At 39.8% G+C, this 20,207-nt stretch overlaps 1 protein-coding gene across 2 annotated transcripts in view; it reads left to right on the forward strand.

Annotated features, from left to right (window-relative positions):
- The window catches only part of Map3k7 (mitogen-activated protein kinase kinase kinase 7), a 58,480-nt gene that overhangs the window by 31,475 nt on the left and 6,798 nt on the right, over positions 1 to 20,207 (forward strand). For both annotated transcript variants that reach the window (XM_005361936.2, XM_005361937.2), the window contains 2 exons: positions 8,656 to 8,720; positions 15,960 to 16,065. In XM_005361936.2, coding sequence (XP_005361993.1) covers positions 8,656 to 8,720; positions 15,960 to 16,065 — 171 coding nt within the window. The remainder of the gene's footprint in view (positions 1 to 8,655; positions 8,721 to 15,959; positions 16,066 to 20,207) is intronic.

Raw genomic sequence — 20,207 nt, forward strand, 5'->3', positions numbered from 1 at the left:
ACTGTTTAATAAATAGGTTTATTAAGTGAGTACATCATTGAGTATCTCTAATAGCTAGAAACTAAGACACAAAATATAAATTATAGTTTTGTGGGCCATTTTATCTAAATAAAGGCAATTTGTACTAATTTTCTTTAATATTCAAAGTGAAGTTTTTAAATTGTCACCACTGTTAACTCATTTCTCACATAGTAATTTTTATTTATTGATGGCTTCTTTTCATACCGGCTATTTGTGATTATCTCATTTCCCTACTGATAGATATAATATACTACCTAAAAATAGCAACATTTACATTTATATAGATCTGTATTAACCTTAAATACATTACAGAATCAGAAAATTTACACAAGTAGCAATATAAAGGGCAGACAAAATAATGGGGGAGTGTTGAAGGGAGCGGGCCCCTTGTTCTGTCCCGCCCGGCTAGCTTACACCCGAAATACTCACACAAAAATTTTATTAATTAAATCACTGCCTGGCCCATTATTTCTAGCCTCTTATTGGCTAACTCTCCCATATTAGTTTAACCCATTTCTGATAATCTGTATATCACCACGAGGTTGTGGCTTACCAGGAAAGATTCTAACCAGCATCTGTCTCAGACAGGAGAATTATGGCGTCTGCCCTCTGAACTTCCCAGCATCCAGTTCTGTCTACTCCGCCTACCTAAGTCTGCCCTATTAAAAGGCCAAGACAGTCTCTTTATTCTACCAATGAAAGCAACACATAAACAGAAGAACCTCCTACACCAGGGAAGCAATAAGAAACATAGTAATATCCTAGTGGGGTAAGAGCTACTGCTGTGTAATGGCCAGAGGTCCGGTACTCTTAACCTGTATAGCTCTAGACAGCCTGCCTGAAAGAGCTTGTCTGAAAAGTTAGCAGTGCTGAAGCCAGGAAGTCCTGGAAAGATGCTATTTTATTTTTGTATTTTATTAAAATGTATTTATTTATGCATATGAGTGCTTTGTTTGAATGTATAGCCTCATGACAGACAGAAAAGAGCATCAGATCCTATTATAGATGGTTGTGAGCCATGATATAGTAGCTGGGAATTGAACTTAGGTCCTCTGGGAGAGCAACCAGTGCTCTTAACCACTGAGCCATCTCTCCAGCCCTGGCAAGATACTTTTTTAAAGCTAGATAGAGGTCATCTTAATGGACTTTCATTGCACCCTTGTACCTAAATTGAAAGTGTACCTGTATGTTAGATACAGGATTAAAATATGCTTCTGAGCCTTTCTTCCCAGAGCCCACAGACTCCACTCAGCTCTTCTGACTCAGTTCACATTGTGTTTTTTACTCTTCCATTGAAGTCACAGAATGTAGAACATGCCACCCTTCCTTAGTGCTTTTGTAGTGGGGAACACTTCACTTAGGGAGACTAGGACTTTGGGTCCTTTTGAAATAAGCACACCTTAATTCTGCTGTTACTTTCTAGGGTAGCAATGCTATTTTAGTGAAAGTATTAGTTAGCAATAAATAGTTTTAAATGTTCTTGTTAGGTCTTCCTTTTCAGATATCTAAACACTAATCAATTTTGTCTGCCCTTTATATTGCTACTTGTGTAAATTTTCTGATTCTGTAATGTATTTAAGGTTAATACAGAACTATATAAATGTAAATGTTGCTATTTTTGTTGTATTTATTTCTTGACATTTGAGTTTTGAAAGCATGATCCTTTCTCCTTTCAGTCAGTGACTTGTTTCAAGAAGCAGAAATGGGTGAGGTATTATTGGATTGCTTTAAGTTTTCTGATTGTTTTTCCTTCTATTTTAGTAAAGAAGTTACTTGATAGATAGATCTTGGACTTTGCTTTGCCCTCAAGTTTTTAATTTTTTTCTTCAAGGTCTAATAATTTATTTGTTACTCGTAAAGACTTACTTTTGACTAGACTCACACTTAGAAGCTCTCAGCAGGGACAGCCTATGTCTCTTGGCAATCTGTTTCTGGTGTCTTCTTTTCCTTCCTTCATTCTCTGGGCCAAAAGTTTAGCATATTCTGCAACCTCCTCCTTGTGGTTTTTAGCACACTGTTTCTTCAGAGCGATGCACCAGGGAAATAGAGTAACAAGATATTGAATCTAGGTCCTATGCTTCTTGCCTCCTTTGTACAAGGCTGAATGACAACAATTTGACCGGCTTCCATCTTTTGTAGAGAGATTGAAAAGCTTTCAGATTCTGCTAGTTCTTTTGGTCCCCATCCACACAGGCACATTAGTTCTACATATTAGGACTATCCTTCTCCTTTTTTTAAGTAGCAAAGTTGAGAACACTCAGATTGGCATCCACAAAGCGTCCATGAGCAGACTCTCCAGTCCTCCTTGCTCTATCATAAAAATGCACCTTGGGCTGGAGAGATGGCTCAGAGGTTAAGAGCATTGCCTGCTCTTCCAAAGGTCCTGAGTTCAATTCTCAGCAACCACATGGTGGTTCACAACCATCTGTATTGAGGTCTGGTGCCCTCTTCTGGCCTTCAGGCATAACGCAGAAAGAATATTGTATACAAAATAAATAAATAAATAAGTAAATAAATAAATAAATATTAAAAAAAAAAGAGAGAGAGCGCACCTTGCTCAACAGCGGGCGTACTCTGACATTTTGCTTCGTCAGGGAGAATTTTGTGATTCCCACCACTAATTCAGACCATACAGCCCTTCCACACTTCACCCAGAACATCAGCACCCACTTCTGTGGCCATGCACATCTAGAAAGTACGAAGCTTGAATTCATCGTCCACCTCAGTGAGTTTCTGAGGGCCAGTACCTACGAAGGAGATCTCTGCTTCATTTTGACACTGCTGCTGCCCCAAGTTTTGATCTGGTTCTTTCCTCCCTTTTCCTCATCTCATGTTCTGATGGGATTATATTTTGCAAAACTATCCTGGCAGTGGGAGGTCATCTATTTCAGCTGGTGTTAAAATAATCTAACTTTCACGTTTCTTCAAAAGCAACATTTGTTGAAGATGAATAGGTAAAATGCCAGAAAGTCACAAGAAAGGAGCAGCAGCCTTCCCCACTTTAAAATGGGGAGTAAGAGTCTGAGGAGTTTAGAAAGCAGATTTTGTTCAGAACTTTTTTAAAATAATTTTTTTATTTCTTGAGATTATGATGCAACGTCATCATTTCTCTCCCTTTTTGAACCTTCAGATCCTCTTATATATCTCCCCTCCTTTCAAATGCTGGTATCGGTGGTGGTAGTGGTGTGTTAGGTGTTTGTTCCTGAATTTATAAATACAACTTGCTCAATCTGTAGAATGATACTTGTGGTACTGGGTAGTCAATTGGTCTGCTCTTCCCTGGGGAAGCCTGTTTCTCCAGCCTGGACATTCCTTAGTTGCCTGTAGTTTTTGTCTAGGGTTGAGACCTTATGAGCTTTCCCTTTGTGATGTCACTGTCTGTTGCTATCCTAGGTCATGTTTAGGCTATCATGTTGGTGAGACTTCATGCATGTAGCTTCTGGCATTTCTAGGAGATAGTCCCACAGCAAATTCCCTGGTCCGCTGGTTCTTGTCTTTCTTCTCTATCTTCTGAAATGCTCCCTGAGCCTTAGATGTGGGTGGAAGTTGTGTTGTAGATGTAGGACTGGACTCTACATTTATGCATTTGATCAGTTGTGGTTTTCTGTAGTGGACTTCACCCATTGCATAGAGACATTTCCTTGATAAGAGGTAATAGCTATACCTATCTGTGGGCATAAGGACAAATATTTAGAATGTAGTTAGAGATGCTATGGTTTAGCAAAGTAGTGGCCGTAGGGTTTTCTCCAAGATCCATGACTTCACTACTTCTGGGTAGTAGACAAGGTTTCCAGTACCAAGCACGGTGTTCCTCTTGTGGAGCAGGTCTTACATCCAAGTAGAGATCTTTTGAGCATATTTGTTAAATATTAGATATTAGTCATAAATATTCATGTTTGGGTCTCCTGTTCTGTTTTATCTGTCTTAGTGTCTGTCTACTTTTGTGCCAGTACCATACTATTTTTATTACTTTGGCTCTGTGATGTATCTTGAGGCCTGGAGTGGTTTTGCTGTCATTGGTCTATTGTTCTTTATTTGTCCTTGACCTATTGTGGTTCTTTATTTGTAATTCTAAAATCAATAGTCAGGGAAGAACACTTGTTCCCTAAAATCATTTTGTGAGTGACTGGAGTGCTCAGGGACACCAGGTATGATTATAATGTTTCAAAGTCGACTGGGAAAAATCACAGACACACATAGACACACACACACACACACACACACACCGCTGTGAACAAGTGGTATAAATGAAACAATCTGCTGCATTTTCTCTCATACTAGAATAAAAATGTTATTTATAGCTTATACCAGCTTGATTGCTACTATAAAATGAAACAAATACTCAAAATGTGACTTACAAAGTCACCTTATAAATACTGATATGATAGTCATAATATGTACATATCTTGGGAAAACAAGCTAAACTAGAAAATGTAATAGAATATTAGTCTTAATTATGATGCTTGGTTCCACTTTAAGGCACTTAAATAGCCTCTGATCCACTCTAGATATGCATTACCTTAAAATACTACCATTTGAGGGCATGGACAATGCGGTTTTACTGTATCTTTGTGACTTCTCAGTCTGTGATAATATGGCCTGGTATGAAGACAGACAGAATGCCTTCACCAAAAATGATATTTCATCTTAGGTATTTCTTTACATAATAATATTTTTGAGCCATTCTTAACTGATGTATATAAAATATTTTGTACAATTTCCTGAAGACCCTGAGTTATCTGATGTTATTGTTTATATAGTATCATTCTTGAAGCTAGAAACAAGCCTTAAGTCTCCATGTTTTAGATCTCTTAGCCATATTTAGGTCTATTAACTTTCAAAAATAAATAAATACCCATTTTCACTTTTATAAGACATTAGCTTTGCTGTATATTTTTATAGCAAGAGTATGCTGCAGAGAAAGGTGGAATTAACTGAGTTTCTGGCCCTGCTTCATCTTGGGTATTGACAAACCTACTGGCCAATGGGAGGGCTTTGCAGAGCATCACACCCTGGAGGCAGAGGCAGACTTGAGAGATGTTCATTGTTTTGCTTTCCTCACTAGCATAAGAATAGTTTTTCTCATGCTGTGTTTGAGTCAAGAACTAGTAGATACTAATATTTGTAAATATTCTTCAACTAGAATTATATAAATTATTACACATTTCCCAAATGAAAAGACAATACAGCAGGAGGATTTGAGCTTTTCTATAGTTGAAAAGTCCCTGCCTATTACAGGTAGTCTCATTAACAATTGTGAGCCTTTGATTAGGGACTGTGTTAAGATATTCCTGTTTACTTCCTATAGAATTTGATATTTGTGACTAGTTAAATAGAAAAGTTATTTAACTTTACAGTAAATATTCAGTGACTCTCCACCAAATTTTTTGTTACCAGGATCACATTTTATAATCTAAAAACTAAACTAGCATTTAGGTACATTGGCACCTGTCTTTAGACCCAGGAGTCAGACGCCTGTGAATCTCTCAGAGTTCAAAGCCAGCCAGGGGGCTACATAGTGAAACTCTATGTAAAAGAAATAAAATATAATTAAAGAAAAAAAGAAAATGGGTGGACCTCAAATTCTAATCTAATAAAACTAGTTCCAAAGCAGTACTCATCTGTCATTAATAATTACTTTGAAAAACCTATCTGGTGCCCTTCTAAGAAAAGAGTCACAATTTGTTGAAATTAGTAAGAGATTGTGGCAATGTAATGAGCACACATTTTTAAATTATACCATCAGTTTACTACTAAGCAGTAATTCAAAACTTACATATATAATGTTATACAATGTTTTCAATCCTATTTTATGCATGAGAACAATTTTTATTTAGAACTTACAAATCTCAGATTTTTCAACAATTTGGGCAAAAGAAGTCTCCAGGATAATGGTTTGCTTTTAAGTGAAGAGTCTGCATGTGCTTTGTCAGTTTCCAGCATCAGGAGTGAACGCTGTGGACTGGTCTAGACCATGTGAAAACGCACAGGAGTAGGTTGTGTAAGACCTCGGCAGTAGTCTCTGGACTTGTTCTGGAAGGACTTAACCACTTGCTTAAGAACTCAACTGTAGCTAAAAGAGCTGCTTTTTTGAGGAGTTAGTTGTGTCTATGACACACTTAAGAAGTGAGCTGTGACTGCAGCTTTCTGATGTCCTTGCCTTTCCGTGTGGGGCCTGGAGGAGGGTGTGTAGCATGAGCTGGCAGTGAGATCTTAGACAAACCACTCTTAAAACTTTCATTTTTCTCTTCATAGACGTTCCGGATTTTTTTTTTCTTTTTTAAGACAAGGTCTACAGAGTCCTGGCTGTCCTGAAACTCCCCAGGTAGACCAGGCTGGCCTTGAACTCATAGAGATCCACCTGCCTCTGCCTCCTGAGTACTGACTGGGATTAAAGGCGCGCGCCACCACACCTGGCAGAAGGTCAGGCCTTTTTACCATGGCAATGTCGGGCAGTATGTGTAGAATGCTGGTGTCTACTCAACATCATGCTGCCATCGGGCTTTCTGCCTCTGTTTGCTAGAATGTGTGTAATGCAGGTGTGCACATATCAGATAACTTTCAGACATGGAGAATGAGGGCCAGTGAGATGGCTCAGCAGGTGAGGAACTCCTTTCCAGAACTAACAAGCAGGAAGGAGAGACCTGTTTCTCACTAATTCTCTTCCGACCTCCACACACATGCTGTAGCAAGAGTACACACACACACACACAAAGTAAGACATATTTTAAGCGTGAAATGAGTACATTTCTAGATGAGTATTCAGTGAAAAAAAATTGAGAATTCAAATGTTCTAAGAAGACATCCAGTGATTTTCATTTGAAGCCCTAGGAGCTTGAGTTATTTCACATTCGTATTTCTAAATTACGGCTTTTAAACTTAATATTGGAGCAACAAGTATTTGCTGATTGCAATCCTCTTTTGCTTTGAGCTGTTTGCCAGGTGGTTTCTGACATGGTTGTGCTCATTAAAATGAATTGCCTAATACTGCTTGCTTCCCTCATGCTATAGCATGAAACTCTCATTTTATGGCATTTGTTAACTGTCAGCTCTTCTTTACCCTGTTTCATAAAAATTTTTCTCCCCCTTTCTTTCCGTCCCTCGGCTAAACTTGAACTCATATTTGGTGAAATTGTGGTGGCGATGTCATGGTTTGCAGACACATACGCTGGGTAATTCCTCAGATTCGTAAATGTTCCTGACCTGAAAAAAGAGTTTCAGACACTTTTATAAGTCTGTCTCAACTGTGCTAATTTTAGGATGAGCGTGTTGAATGAAATGGGCCTAAAATCGCTCGCTAGTCAGAGTAGTGCCCTTTTTGTTTTGGGGGAAACAGAAATAGTTCAAAGTATTTATGAACGTGTCTGATTCAATAAGTACAATTTGTTTTACTTTGTAACCAAAAGTTGGGACATTTCAGAATAAACTGAAACTTGAAGTAAGTTTGAATTCAGAGTATACAAAGAATTTTAAAACATTCTGAAATAGGAAACATTATGAGCTATACTTTCAAGAGTGACTATACATTTGAGTTTTATATTCACTATTTGTATTATTTCATTAAACATTCTTAATTCTATTCAAAGTCCACTTGGTTTATACATATAGCAATAATGAGATCACATGGGTTAAAATGCTAAATGATCCTGATTGGTTTTAGATACAATTTTTTTATATCCAAGATCATGGAGAGTGAAAAATACAAATGATTTGTCTGCTCAGCAGAACAAAGCTGTTGGAGTGTGTGTCTTAACTGCTGCCTGCTAGTTGGAGAATTATATGGTAGTGTTTTCGGGGTCAGAGGCATTGCGAATATTGTACCAGCTGTTTCTTGTAGTATTTCATTCAGTGTTTCCTTTTTAACAGCTGATCTCTCGTGTTAAAAGATACTGTATAAACAATCCTACTCCCAAGTAAAGGTGCTGAATGAAGCTGTTGTTTAAGTCAATCTGTTCTGCTGAAGACTTGTTTGTAGAATTCTTTTTTTTATTGAGTTACAAAATGTTGTTAATATAGATATTTCTAAAGTAGAGTGTTCATAATAGCCCATCTTCACAAGCTGCATATATTTATTTGAGCATAGAATGAACATTGTTCATCTCCCAGAGGAAACTGAGCTGTTACTAATGATGAATTACTGCATTCTGACAAAGACTAATGGGACTAAATGTGACTCGGGTCAATAATTTAAACCTAAGCATCCTCTTAGGCACTGCTGCCAGCTAAAGCCAGACATGTCTTACAACCTGCTAGCTGTCTTACTGTGAAAACTGTAACGTAAGGCCCTTGAAATAGATGCCATCATCGGCCCCAGCCCCCAGGCATTCATCTGTTTAAACACATGACAGAAGATGGTGGAAGACAGTCAGCTGCTGTTTGTGCAGTAGTAGGGTATACTCTGCTGTGGGCCAGTAATTTTAGAGTTAATACACTACAGTTCTTTCTCTGTCTCTTTCTTTCTCAGTTTTTGGGTTGCTTTGTTTTTACAATGAAATTACTCATTCTTTTTCCTTTAAACGTGTTCCGTAGAGCCCTGGAGCAGCAGATTGCACTTCCTCTGCAGCAGTTACACCCTGATCCCTTGCGTGGGTAGACTGCAGTTTTACTTTTTTCTTGTTCTTGTTTTGTTTTAAGGCAACGGGCAACCAAGACGTAGATCCATCCAAGACTTGACTGTTACTGGGACAGAACCTGGTCAGGTAAGACTGAACATTCAAATTATCTGTCTGTAGAAAACTGTGATGGATAGAGTTCAAGAATAAACCATAATGTTCTGTAAAAATAGTTGACCTGAAAATGAAGTTTATTGCTACTGAACTTCAGTCCATAGGAAAGATGAAAAAGCACTAATGTTCCTAATTGAATTTGAACTGTATGAAAAGGCGTGTTGTTTCTTGTATGTGTGCGGAAAGCACTCTGTCCTGGAACTTAATAATGTACCTTTAGCATTGTCCTCTTTTCCTAATAAGAGGAGTGAATACCTGCCTAATATTGTTACTCCTGGGGCTACCTGGAGAATTTTAACATCTTTTAATTTGATGTATCCACTGGTATATTTTTCTTAAATATCCTTTGAATATAAATAGTAAACAGATGGCTAAACTCAAGGAAGCTTCTGTTCTAATGATTACAGATTTTATTGCTTGTTTTTCATGCACTTCTGAACTCCCCCATCTCTTCATTATAACTTTGCTGTAAGTAGCCCAGATAATGCTATATTTTAAGCCATATTGACTCTACTATACAGTTCAAATTAATTAGGTATATAAAGTTAGCTAAGTAATTCAGGTTTTTTCTGTTATTCAAATAATACATTTGATATGCATTTTTATCATGTTTTCTAAAATGAATGAGTACTAAGTATGAGGTATTTTGTTTTCATATGAGTATAGTATTCATATGAAGTAATAAAATTACTGCATAATGGTTCATGTATACATGGAAAGTATTAGTGTAACTTACTTTGAAGAAATAGACATTAATACTTTTATTATTTCAGTTTTATAAGAATTAATACTTTTGTGTTTCTAATAAAAGTTAGATTGTTTTCTAGCTCTCTGTTTAACTTAAAAATATCTTGATAGTCCAGGCATTGTGTTAAACACCTTTAATCCCAGTACCTGAGAGGCAGAGGAAGGTGAATGTCTTTGCATTTGAAGCCACCCTGGTCTATATAGTGAGTTCCAGGACAGTCAGTACTACAAAGAGCAACCCTGTCTCGAAAATAAAAGAAAAAAAAACCTGATAAAGTGATTAATATCTTTGACTTTATTTAAATCTGGTAATATTTTATGACAACTTATACTGCACACACACAATATATATGTATACATAAAGTCTTAAGATATAGAAATACATATGTGTTGTTACTTATTTAGAGTCATTATTAATTTAAACCTTTTCTCACTCATTCAGTAGTGATTTTTTTTCCCCAGAGTATTGGTTCTTATGAATTACAAATTACCAAAGTATTACAACCTTACAGTGCCTTGTGTTCACTTTGCAACGAGAGTAACGGAGAATAATTATACTGTACTATGAATGCATTTCACACCAGCAAAGTGTCTACATGACCATTGGGTGGAATCCATGTAATTACTCATGAAAACAGCACTCATTATGTGGGAGGGAGCGTGCCCACAGCTTGGAGTTCCAGCACTTGACAGTGTGCTTCTTTTCCAATTCGTTGAAGTCATTGGTAGGTGGGGGTGGGGCTCTTCTGCTTTTATTTTTATTCTGAGGTTTGTTTCTGAACACTGAAATTGTTAAGAGCCTGATGTAGTACAGGCCCATATAGTACGACTGTCATGAGAAGGAGGAGTGTGCTGGTGAAGCTTAGCGTTGCATCTCACAGAAAAAAGTGAACCGCTCAGTTGTGTGTACTTGGGCTTGTGACTTGAAAAAATCATTTCACTGAAATTACTTTTCTCCTATAAATTAAAATGCAAGACTTTGGGGGGAGTGCTTCCATTTCTACTTGCAATGTATGTGGTTTACAGTTAACTTGGGAAGCTTAGGAAGCACTCAAAATGTACCTGGCCTCCTAGTGTCTTTGGGAAAGAAAAAAGCAACCGTTTACTAGCTATATCAAAAAAAGATTGTTCTCAGACCCTGGAAAAATAAGACAAAGCAAATCCACTTCAATGTATGAGGGTCACTGCCACCCCAAACACAAAAAAGCATTGTCCTTCCATACAAATGAGAATGACTACAGCAGCTTTACCAAGTGCAGCTCTCTCCTGTCTGTCTGTCTGCCTCCCTGTAGAACTGCCCCTGGTGGCAGCAGCCATATGAGAGAGAACCTCTCTGTCCTCCCCCAAATCAACCAAACACAAAGTCTCAGTTCTGTGAGTTTCTTTCTAGAGCATTCTTAAAGAGATATTCTCTGGTGCCCCATAGAGAACCTTCATCACCACAATAAACTCAACTTTATTCTACTAATGTGTTCCTGGCAGTCATTGACTGGAGACTGGCGGTACCGATAATGCCCAGTCTTGGTGGAGCCTTTTCTGCCCCCAGACTTGCCGGCAGGGTCTAATATATCCCTGAGTGGCTTCAAATACATGGCAAAGGATGGCTTTGACATCCTGATTCTCCTGACCCTCCTGCCTCTACCTCCCAGGTGCTTAGCTTATGGGTGTCAACTACTGCCTCCTGTCTACGTGGTTTTGGGAATCAAACCCAGGACTTTCTGTGTGCTAGGCAAACACTACCAACTGAGCTGCCTCTCCATACTAAAATGATATACTGTAAATTAGATCTACATATTCCCTTTGGGGCACCATACACCTACCATTCCACAATAATGCAGTTACCATTATCTAGAGAATTAGACACGATATGAACCCACATGCTCCTTAGTTGTCCTGAGCTTCAGCATTCTTGTGCTACTAGACACTGTCACACCACTGTCTGGGGTTCCTATGGAATGTAAGAGTGCAGACCACAGTAGATGCTGGTCTGTGTTACAGGCCTTCCTCCATACAGAGCTCTTGGTAATACTGCTTTGTCCTCCTCTTAATATTCTTGCTATCCAGCTATGAAATGAAAATTAGCACTGGGAAATGAGTTGAATCTTCATTCTATTCTTTCTGTGTCAAGGGAAAAGGGGTCGGGGCAGTGGATGAAAGCTTCTGATGTCCTTGTGAGTTAAGGCTACTGTGTACTATGTAGGATGCTGTCTCACTAAACAAAAGGCTGTAAATGGCGCAAGTTGCAGCCTGAAATTGTATGCGTTTGGATTTGAGAGCATTTCAGTGACTGTTCTGAGTCCCTGGGACTGCCCTAGAGGGAGGAAGTGCCTATCTAAGTGCACGCTGACACATCTGTGCTTTAGAGTCATGACACATACAGCGCTGGGTCTCTGTGACTCTGTGACTGTGACTGCGGGGACTAAGGTTCTAAAAGGTGTGAAGGACTTTCTGATGAGTCTGATACCATCACACATGGAAGTGCTTGGCTTAATGGAATTATTTTCCTGTCTGCCCGATGAGACCTAAAAGCTTAAGATTTGTTTTTATCTGTAGAATGCCCTTTCATAAATACAGAGATAAGATTCTGGTTACAGGAAGGCAGCTATGGCCCATGTCTCATGCTGGCAGTTCACCCCTGGAGTGTACATTCGGCTTACATTCTTTTGCTGCCCCAAGTTGCCATATGGCGTTTCTATTCATTGTTGCCCTGCATCTCTGTACTTTAGTTCATGTGAGAAGAGGGTAAACTGGGCTTGTCTCAGGAAGAAGCAACCCGAGTGAACTGTAATAGGTGGAGAGCATTTAGGGTCATCAGAATTGGACCAGCAAGATTTAGAGAGCAGATTGTGTAATGCAGTGTTTTCCATGATTATGAGCTGTAATGTAGGTTAGCCACAGAATAATTTTGTAATGTCAGATGATACGTAATATTCTTATTTATGCCTTGTATATGTTTCAGATACTCTAAAAAGTTCAATTAATGATTTTTGAGAACTTTAGATTTTCTATACTTTTTTTTCTTCTGTCCTTGAAGAGTTAAGTTGTTGAGGAATCTTTGGTAATAATATAAAGCCCAAGTTTATGTAGAAACTGACTATAAATATAACCAAAATTCTAATTCTAATATTAGCTCCTAATCAGTTAGATGCCTTATAGACATGGTTTTGAACTAGGAAAGGCTTGTTAGTGCTGTGCACTGCTGCATGGTCTCATCCTGTGTTTCCTACTTGCTCACAGGCCCCACTTGATGAGCGTTGTTCTTTTGTCAAGACCCTTAGCATACCCTCATTTGACTATTGTACTGGAACTTATTTAAAGCTGTGGTACTCATGGCAGAGCAGAAGCTCAAACTCTGAGTGGACAGAGACACAGATCCAACACTGCCACCCTCAGCTTCTGAAGAATTAATTTCTCTAGGCTTTGGGGACATCAGCTTGAAGGCAAACTGGGATTTGTAGTTTTGATGCTGGAAACATTTTAGGGCTAGCTAATGTAATAGTGTTGGAGATTTTAAGATGTCTTTAATTTAGTCTTAAGCATAGGGTTAAGAGAATGAGAAGCTCTCAGAAGAAAGATAGCCTGAGTACATCTCGAATTCCAGAGTAAGATGTCGTCTGGTGTGGACACTGGTTTCTCCAGGGAGAGGCACAGTTGTCTTAGCATTAACCCTGTATACCATTTGGTTCCTCAGGTCACATCTCATGGTTGCTAAGAATCCTCTGTTTTTCCTTTTCTCTTTGGATAAGATTATAGGGTAGACATAGAGGCGCCACAGATGAGATTAGAATCTTTTTGTTTGGTTTCGGTTTTTACTTTTTGTTGGTTGGTTGATTTTTTTTTTTTTGAGACAGGGTTTCTCTGTAGTTCTGGAACCTATCCTGGAACTCACTCTGTACACCAGGCTAGGAAAGAAGAATCTTAAAACATGAATCCCAAGCCCCTGGTGTGTAGATTGATTACTTTGTCTTTTTACTGGGGTTTCAGGTGAAATTCCTAGGAAATTGCAGATTTGTGGCAGGGTAGAGAGAAGGGCCTTACATTGCTAGTTGTGTTTAAATGTTTGTTTCTCTGCTGGTGAGAGGCTATGGCTGGATTTCAGGATAAGGGATTATTCTCCATTCTTAGGTCCCCAAGAGTTTCTCTGCCTTAGAACACTTTACATTATTGCTTCTTCTTAATTTGTTTAGGCCAAAAATATATTCTCTAATATTAATGTAGATACTTTGAGTGCTTCTTATCTGGTTTGTGTTTTCTATTTAACTTAGTATTTTTTTTTAATTTTTCACATTTTTTATTTTCATTAGTTTTTAATGGGAAGTATGAATGTACTGAGAATGCAGGTGCCTGAAGAGGCAAGAGGTGTGGGATGCCCTGGAGCTGGAGCTGTAGGCAGAGTGAGCCCTCTGGTGTAGGGTACTCAGAAGAGCAGTAAGTGCTCCTAACCACTGAGTCATCCTTCCAGGAAATTAGATTTGTCTCTTAGAATCACATTTCATTCATCCTGACAATTTGATTGGGGCTTTTTTTTTCTCACTTATGCGTGTGTCTGTGTATGTGTGCATACAAATGCATGCTGCATGTATTGGTCCCCAAAAAGGCCACCGTAGGACATCAGATCACCTGGGGTGGAGTTGTGGCCTCTGTCGGGCCTCTGATCCGAACTCTGAAAGTAACCCCAGTCTTTCCAGCCCTGTGTTTAGGGTGTGTCTTGTTGTTATTCTGAGCTTTACTGTTGTAGTTTGTATTTGTTACTTTTAGTGTTAAGTTTGCTTCATCCTACTTGAGACTCCTGCCTTGTCTTCTTGCCGTCTTTGAACTTGAATGGGTGCATTCCTCGTTTCTTCTTACATCTGTCTTTTTGGGTAAAGACAGATCTTACTAGTTGTACTGAGTACCTTTGAGATCTTAACATGTATACCCAGCCTGCTGAATACATCTGCTCTTTCTGAATAGCACAGGCGTTTTAACAGCAAGGTTCTTGCTTATCGGGTTTTATTATTTTGTAGATTATTTTGCTATATTGTTTGATACTTTAGTAAATTAATTACTTTTTCCTTCACTTACAGTTTTCAATTATGTAGACTAGTAAGCACCCTTTTCTATCAGAATTTCCTTCCAATTAATTGCATCCTGGCCCTTTTGTCAAGGGAAAACTTTTTGTTAAGTAGAGTTCCTACTTAGAAATTCCTATCATGAGAGTCTGGATGGTAAATTCAGTTTTTATATCTGCAGGTGCTGTTCTGATCACATTCTTCTTTTATTCTGAGCTGTTAGTTTTCTGCCAGCACTCTATAGCTAAAAATCCGCTTCTGTGGCTTTCTTTGTGGGGCTGTAGCTCATATTTTATAAATGTGTTTTGAATATTTCTTCTGAAATGCATGAAACCAGTTGTGTTTCCAATTGGGAGTTTTCTTTTCAGATTTTGAAGTACTTGGATTTATCTGATGGGGCCTCTTGGTGATGAGGCCCGGGTCTGAATTCGTCATCCCTTTGTCTTCCTTGTACAATACCCATAGATAGCCTGCAGGTCTTGTATATAATGGTTTCAGTATAGCTGTGTTTGGACGGTAGCCTGTCACGTGAGCTGTTGGATAGGTGCAGTGTTTCTACTTGTGGCATCTTGTGAGCACTCAGTTACAGGTTTCAAAGCATTTCTAATTTCAGGTCTGTGAAGTTAGGGAAGCTGCTCGTGAGGAAATAGCAGCCTTCTGCCTCTGGAGGCCGCTTCTATTTTCTGTCTGTTCTCTGGAATTTGACCGTATATGACAATGTTGAACTTGGTGTATGGGTTTGTCTCCTTCTCATACCTGCTTGAGTCAGTCCTCCATTGATTCTGGACATGGTTTCTGGATGGACAGTGGGCACTCCTCCTCCCTTCATGTAGAGTCACTGAAGAAGGGATTTTCATGATCCTCCTGCCTCTGCCTTCAAGTGCTGATCACAGGTGTCTACTGCTGTGCTAGGCTTGCCGCCTGCTTTTGTCAGGAGATTTTTTTTATTTTTTGCTAGTTTTCTCTTTCCCAGAGAGCAAAGCATTCCCTGGGCCTCAGCTTCAAGCAGGGCTTTCTCTGTGCCCTCTCGTCCTACAAGGACTCCTAGTTCCTTACTCGGCCTCATCACTAGCTGCTCTCAACACAGCAGACAACCCAGGGCTTCAGGTTGCAGTCCTCACGGTGGCAGCCTGCGCACTCCCCAGTTCCCTGTTGCTCTGCGGGCTTTATTTTTCTATTTATCTTATCTAAGCTTATAAGTTTTGAAGAGATGTCTTGTACGTATTCAACATACATTGATTTGAGAATTTGAAATGTATTAATTATATACTTAGAATTCTATTTTCAAGAATCTCAGGGCCTCTACTATTAAAAATGGAAATATTTTGCATTTTACTAGAAATGAAAATGTGTCTTGTCAATTCTTAAAAAAAAAAAAAACTGACACTTTCGCCGTCTGCATTCCTTCCTGCAGGTGAGCAGTAGGTCATCCAGCCCTAGTGTCAGAATGATCACTACCTCAGGACCAACCTCAGAGAAGCCAGCTCGCAGTCATCCATGGACCCCCGATGATTCCACAGGTGACCAGCTTAGCTTCTCACTATTCTTTATTAAGATAAGCATGATGTAATTATTTCGATTTTCATGTTTATAAAATCTGTTTGGTAGCAACATTTAAAATGCCCTTCGCAATGTTGTGCAGAGGCTGACTGCCTTACCCTGTGTATATTTTTCTCCCAAATGCTAAACATATATGTTGAAAATTGACTTTTCCAGTTTGGAAACATGTGTTCTTGTACTTCACTATATTATTTTTATATCATGACCTTTCCTACTGGATCTTTTCAGTAATTAAAATCCCAAGAATGGTAAAAATAACCATCATCATTTTCATCTTTGTTTCTACTTTTTAGTATATATTATTTGGTATTTTATATAGGAATACAATGTATTATCCACCCCCTACTCACTCTTCCCAAACTCCATCTCAGTTTTTGTGTTTAATTTCCATTGTGTATATTCCTTGTACATGATCTGTGTTGTATAAGGACATTTTCACATAAGCATACTGAACATACTTCTGTAGCCCATACCCTGTCTTTTTCACACATCCTCCTTCCTGCTAGTTGTCTTTATTCCCCTGGACAGTTTCACGTCAGCTTCCATATCATATACAGACACAAAGGAGAAAACAGGAAACACTTTTCTAAGACTAGTTTGTTTCTAGTTGCCCTCCTTTCCTACAAAGGACATTGAAAACTCTATTGTGTATATATACCACATTTTCTTTCTCCTACATGGAGTCTAAGTATTGCCAGAATGTGTTGAACTAAAGTCCTTTGGGTAAATACCCAGGACTGTATGTATATCTGCGTCGCGTGGTAGATCTGCTTTTAGTGCTTTGAGGAATCTCTGTGTTGATTTTATGATGGCTGGACAAGTTTACATTTCATCCAGCAGGGTATATAAGGATACCGTTCTGCCAGATGAGATTGTACTTAAGTTCTAATTTGCTTTTTTCCTCCAGTGGCTAGCAAGATTGAACCTTTTTCAGTGCCCCCCCCCATGGGAATATTTTTTATTCTTTGACAGTTCAATTCATGTACACAATGTGTCTTGAACATACCCACACCCAGTATTATCTTACTTCCCAACGTGTTCCCCTTCATGTCTTCCTTTTGATGACCCAAAGAATCCAATTAATGCTTCCCGAATACCTATAGGTTTGGGTCATCCACCAAGCATGGGCAACCTACCAACAGCCACACCCCTCCAAGAAAAATGCTTCTGACTCCCCTTCCCCCAGCAGCCAACAGTTGCTTAGTTAAGGGTTGGGCATTATGAGCCGCCTTCCCATCCTGCTGGTTCATTGGCTGGCTTGATCCTGTGTAGGTAGCCACAGCTGCTTTGGGTTCATGAATGTAATACCCATTTCCTGCCCACCAGACAGAATTTCGCAGGACTCCTTCAAGTCCTCTGGTTCTTAGATTCTTTACTCCTCTTCTGAGATGTTCCCTGGGCCTTGGGGCCAGTTGATACAGCTGTCCCACTGAGGACTGAGCACTCATGGTCACTGACTCTAATACTTGACCCAGTAATGTGTCTCTGGCCGAGGTTGAAAGCAACATTAATCTGTAGGTGTAAACATAAATATTTGGAAGTCTGGTTGACAGCATGTTAATTTAGCAAGATAATGTTAGGGTCCCCTCTTGGACCTATGACCTGATCAGCCCTGGGCTTTGACCAGGCCATTTTCTCATGTGTTTATTAGCCATTTGTGTTACATCTTTTGAGAACTCTCTACTTATTAGCTTATGTACTGATTTGATTGGTTAGTTGCTTGGTTTCTTGAATGGTTTTTTCTTTTGTATATTCTAAATATTAATCTGTCTATCATACGTGCAACCATCAAAGATTTTTCTTACACTCTATAGACTATATTCACTTAACTGGTTGGTTGTTAGTTGTTTTGTGGGAGGGGCAAGATCTCACAGTTTGTCATCCTTAAAACTTGCTCCATAGATCTGGCTGGCTTCGAACTCACAAAGATCCACCTCCTCTGCCTCACAGGGCTGGGATTAAGGGCCACTTCACCCCGATTAGCTTTTTCTTTTCTTTTTCTGTAAAGAAGCCTTGTAATTTTTTGAGATTCGTTTTGTCAACACATCTTGTTGGTGTTTTTCCTAAATGTCAGCCTCTAGGGTTTTTTTTGTGGGGGAGGGGGGAGTTCTTTTATAATTTATTTAACTGTATTTTATGTGTGGTGGTGTAAAAGTGTCAGAATCACTGAAAATGGAGTTTCAGGCAGTTGCGAGCTGCTGTTTGGGTGCTGAGAACTGAATCTAGATCCTCTGAAAGAGCAGCCAGTGCTTTTCACCGCTGAACCATCTCTCCAGCCCTGTTTTGTGTTTTTAATTTAATTTCTTTATTGATTATTTGGGAGTTTCACATTGTGCGTCCCAATTCTGCTCACCTCCCAACACCCCCATATCCTCCCCTCAACCCTGCAGCATCCCCCACAAAAGAAAATTTTAAAAAAATCAAAGCAAAGCAAGCAAGCAAACAAAAGGAAAAACAAACAAAAACCTCTTCGCTCCTCCAGAACCTGTGCATTTGTCCTGGCGGCATTGGGAGCCTCGGTGTGTCATATTACCTCTGTCCAGTCAGCCTTAGTAGCAGATGTTTATTGCATGAGTCAGGTCTGGTTCAAGGCCTCTGGTTTCTGGCACACCATCAGGACTGGATCCTCACTGGAATTCCTCTGGAATGTCCTGGTGCCACTCTGAATCATAGACCTAGATTGGGTATATGTTAGGGTGTGTCAACCCAAGGCCTCAGCCAGCTGTGAACCTGGGCCACTGGGGTCACTCACCTCAGGCAAGTGGGTGGAGTCAGCTCCCCTATGCCCAGGCCCTCAGGGTTGGTTCACTCTCACCTGTGGTGAGGAGTGGGGCCATCGCTCCCATGAGAGTCAGGGCCAGCTCTCTTGCTGCGGTGTCCAGCCAGAGTCCAGGCCAGTTTTCCCTGGGCCAGCAAAGGGTTGCATGGTTCCTATGTGCCCTTGAGGTAACACAGGCCACAGACTTCAACAGACTCCAGCTGCTGCTGGCCACAGAGCCATGGTCCTCAGACATGGCGCTCGACAGCAGCTTAGGCCCAGTTGATATCCTATCCTAGCTCTGGGTGGAAGCACTGACCACTCGGTTCCAGATAGTTCTGGTGGCAGCATGGCCCCCAGATACCATCAGGGCCTCAGGTTACAACTCCAACCCTGGTGATGTCCATACCTTTTCACGCTCTTCAGTCACATACCAGAAAGACAAAGAAAGCATCTGCAAGAAGTATGTCTTAGTTACTTTCCTACTGCTGTGATATAAGAAGCCTTGACCAAGGCATCCTGTAGGGTGCTTAGTTTCCAAGGTTTAGAGCCCATGACCAGCAATCATGGCAGACAGCATGACAGCAGGTATGCAGCCATGGTGCTGGAGCAGCAGCTGAGAACTCACATCATGACCCACAAAGAGAAGGCCGAGAGAAACACTGGATCTGGCGCACGTCTAACACAAGTCTTTTGGAACCTCATAGTTCACCCTCAGTGACACACTTCCTCCAACAAAGCCACATCTCCTAACTCTTCCCAGACAGTTCCAGCTGGGCAGCAACTTCTTAGATATATGAACCTGTGGGGTTCGTTCACAGTCAAACCCCACTGAGGGAGTGTGCCTGTAGAGAAGGACAACGCTAGCATCTGCTGTGTTAAAAACACAGGAATATTTCATAAGAAGAGGTCATGTTGATTACTAAGTGTAAACAATCTTTCATTGAGTGATAACCATGCTGCCTTGTGACCGTTGTTAGTAGCAGAAACTAGAAGCTGGGATTCAAACTTCAATGTAGGTACAAATGAGAAAGTGAAATGCCATTTTTTTTTGGTTTTAGAGAACAAAGATGAAATCCAATAAAGGACCTTAATTTTTTATTCATGGAAAGGCTTGAATTGTTTGAACCAGCTCAGTGCTTCTGAAATACTTGTGGATTCTGCTTGATTTTGAAGTGCCTGTCAGAGACTGCAGGTGCAGTGTGCTGTAGAGGTTCCACAATGAGGGAGAGAGCCATGGAGCAGAGTTTAATTCAGGAGACTTTTCAAGATGGTTCATTCTTCTTCCTAGTCAGGAGGCTATCAGTATCTGAGTGGGTCATCTCATTTCCTCAGCTTTTCCTT

This window comes from Microtus ochrogaster, linkage group LG5 (genome assembly GCF_000317375.1).
Source record: "Microtus ochrogaster isolate Prairie Vole_2 linkage group LG5, MicOch1.0, whole genome shotgun sequence".
Lineage (NCBI taxonomy): Eukaryota > Metazoa > Chordata > Mammalia > Rodentia > Cricetidae > Microtus > Microtus ochrogaster.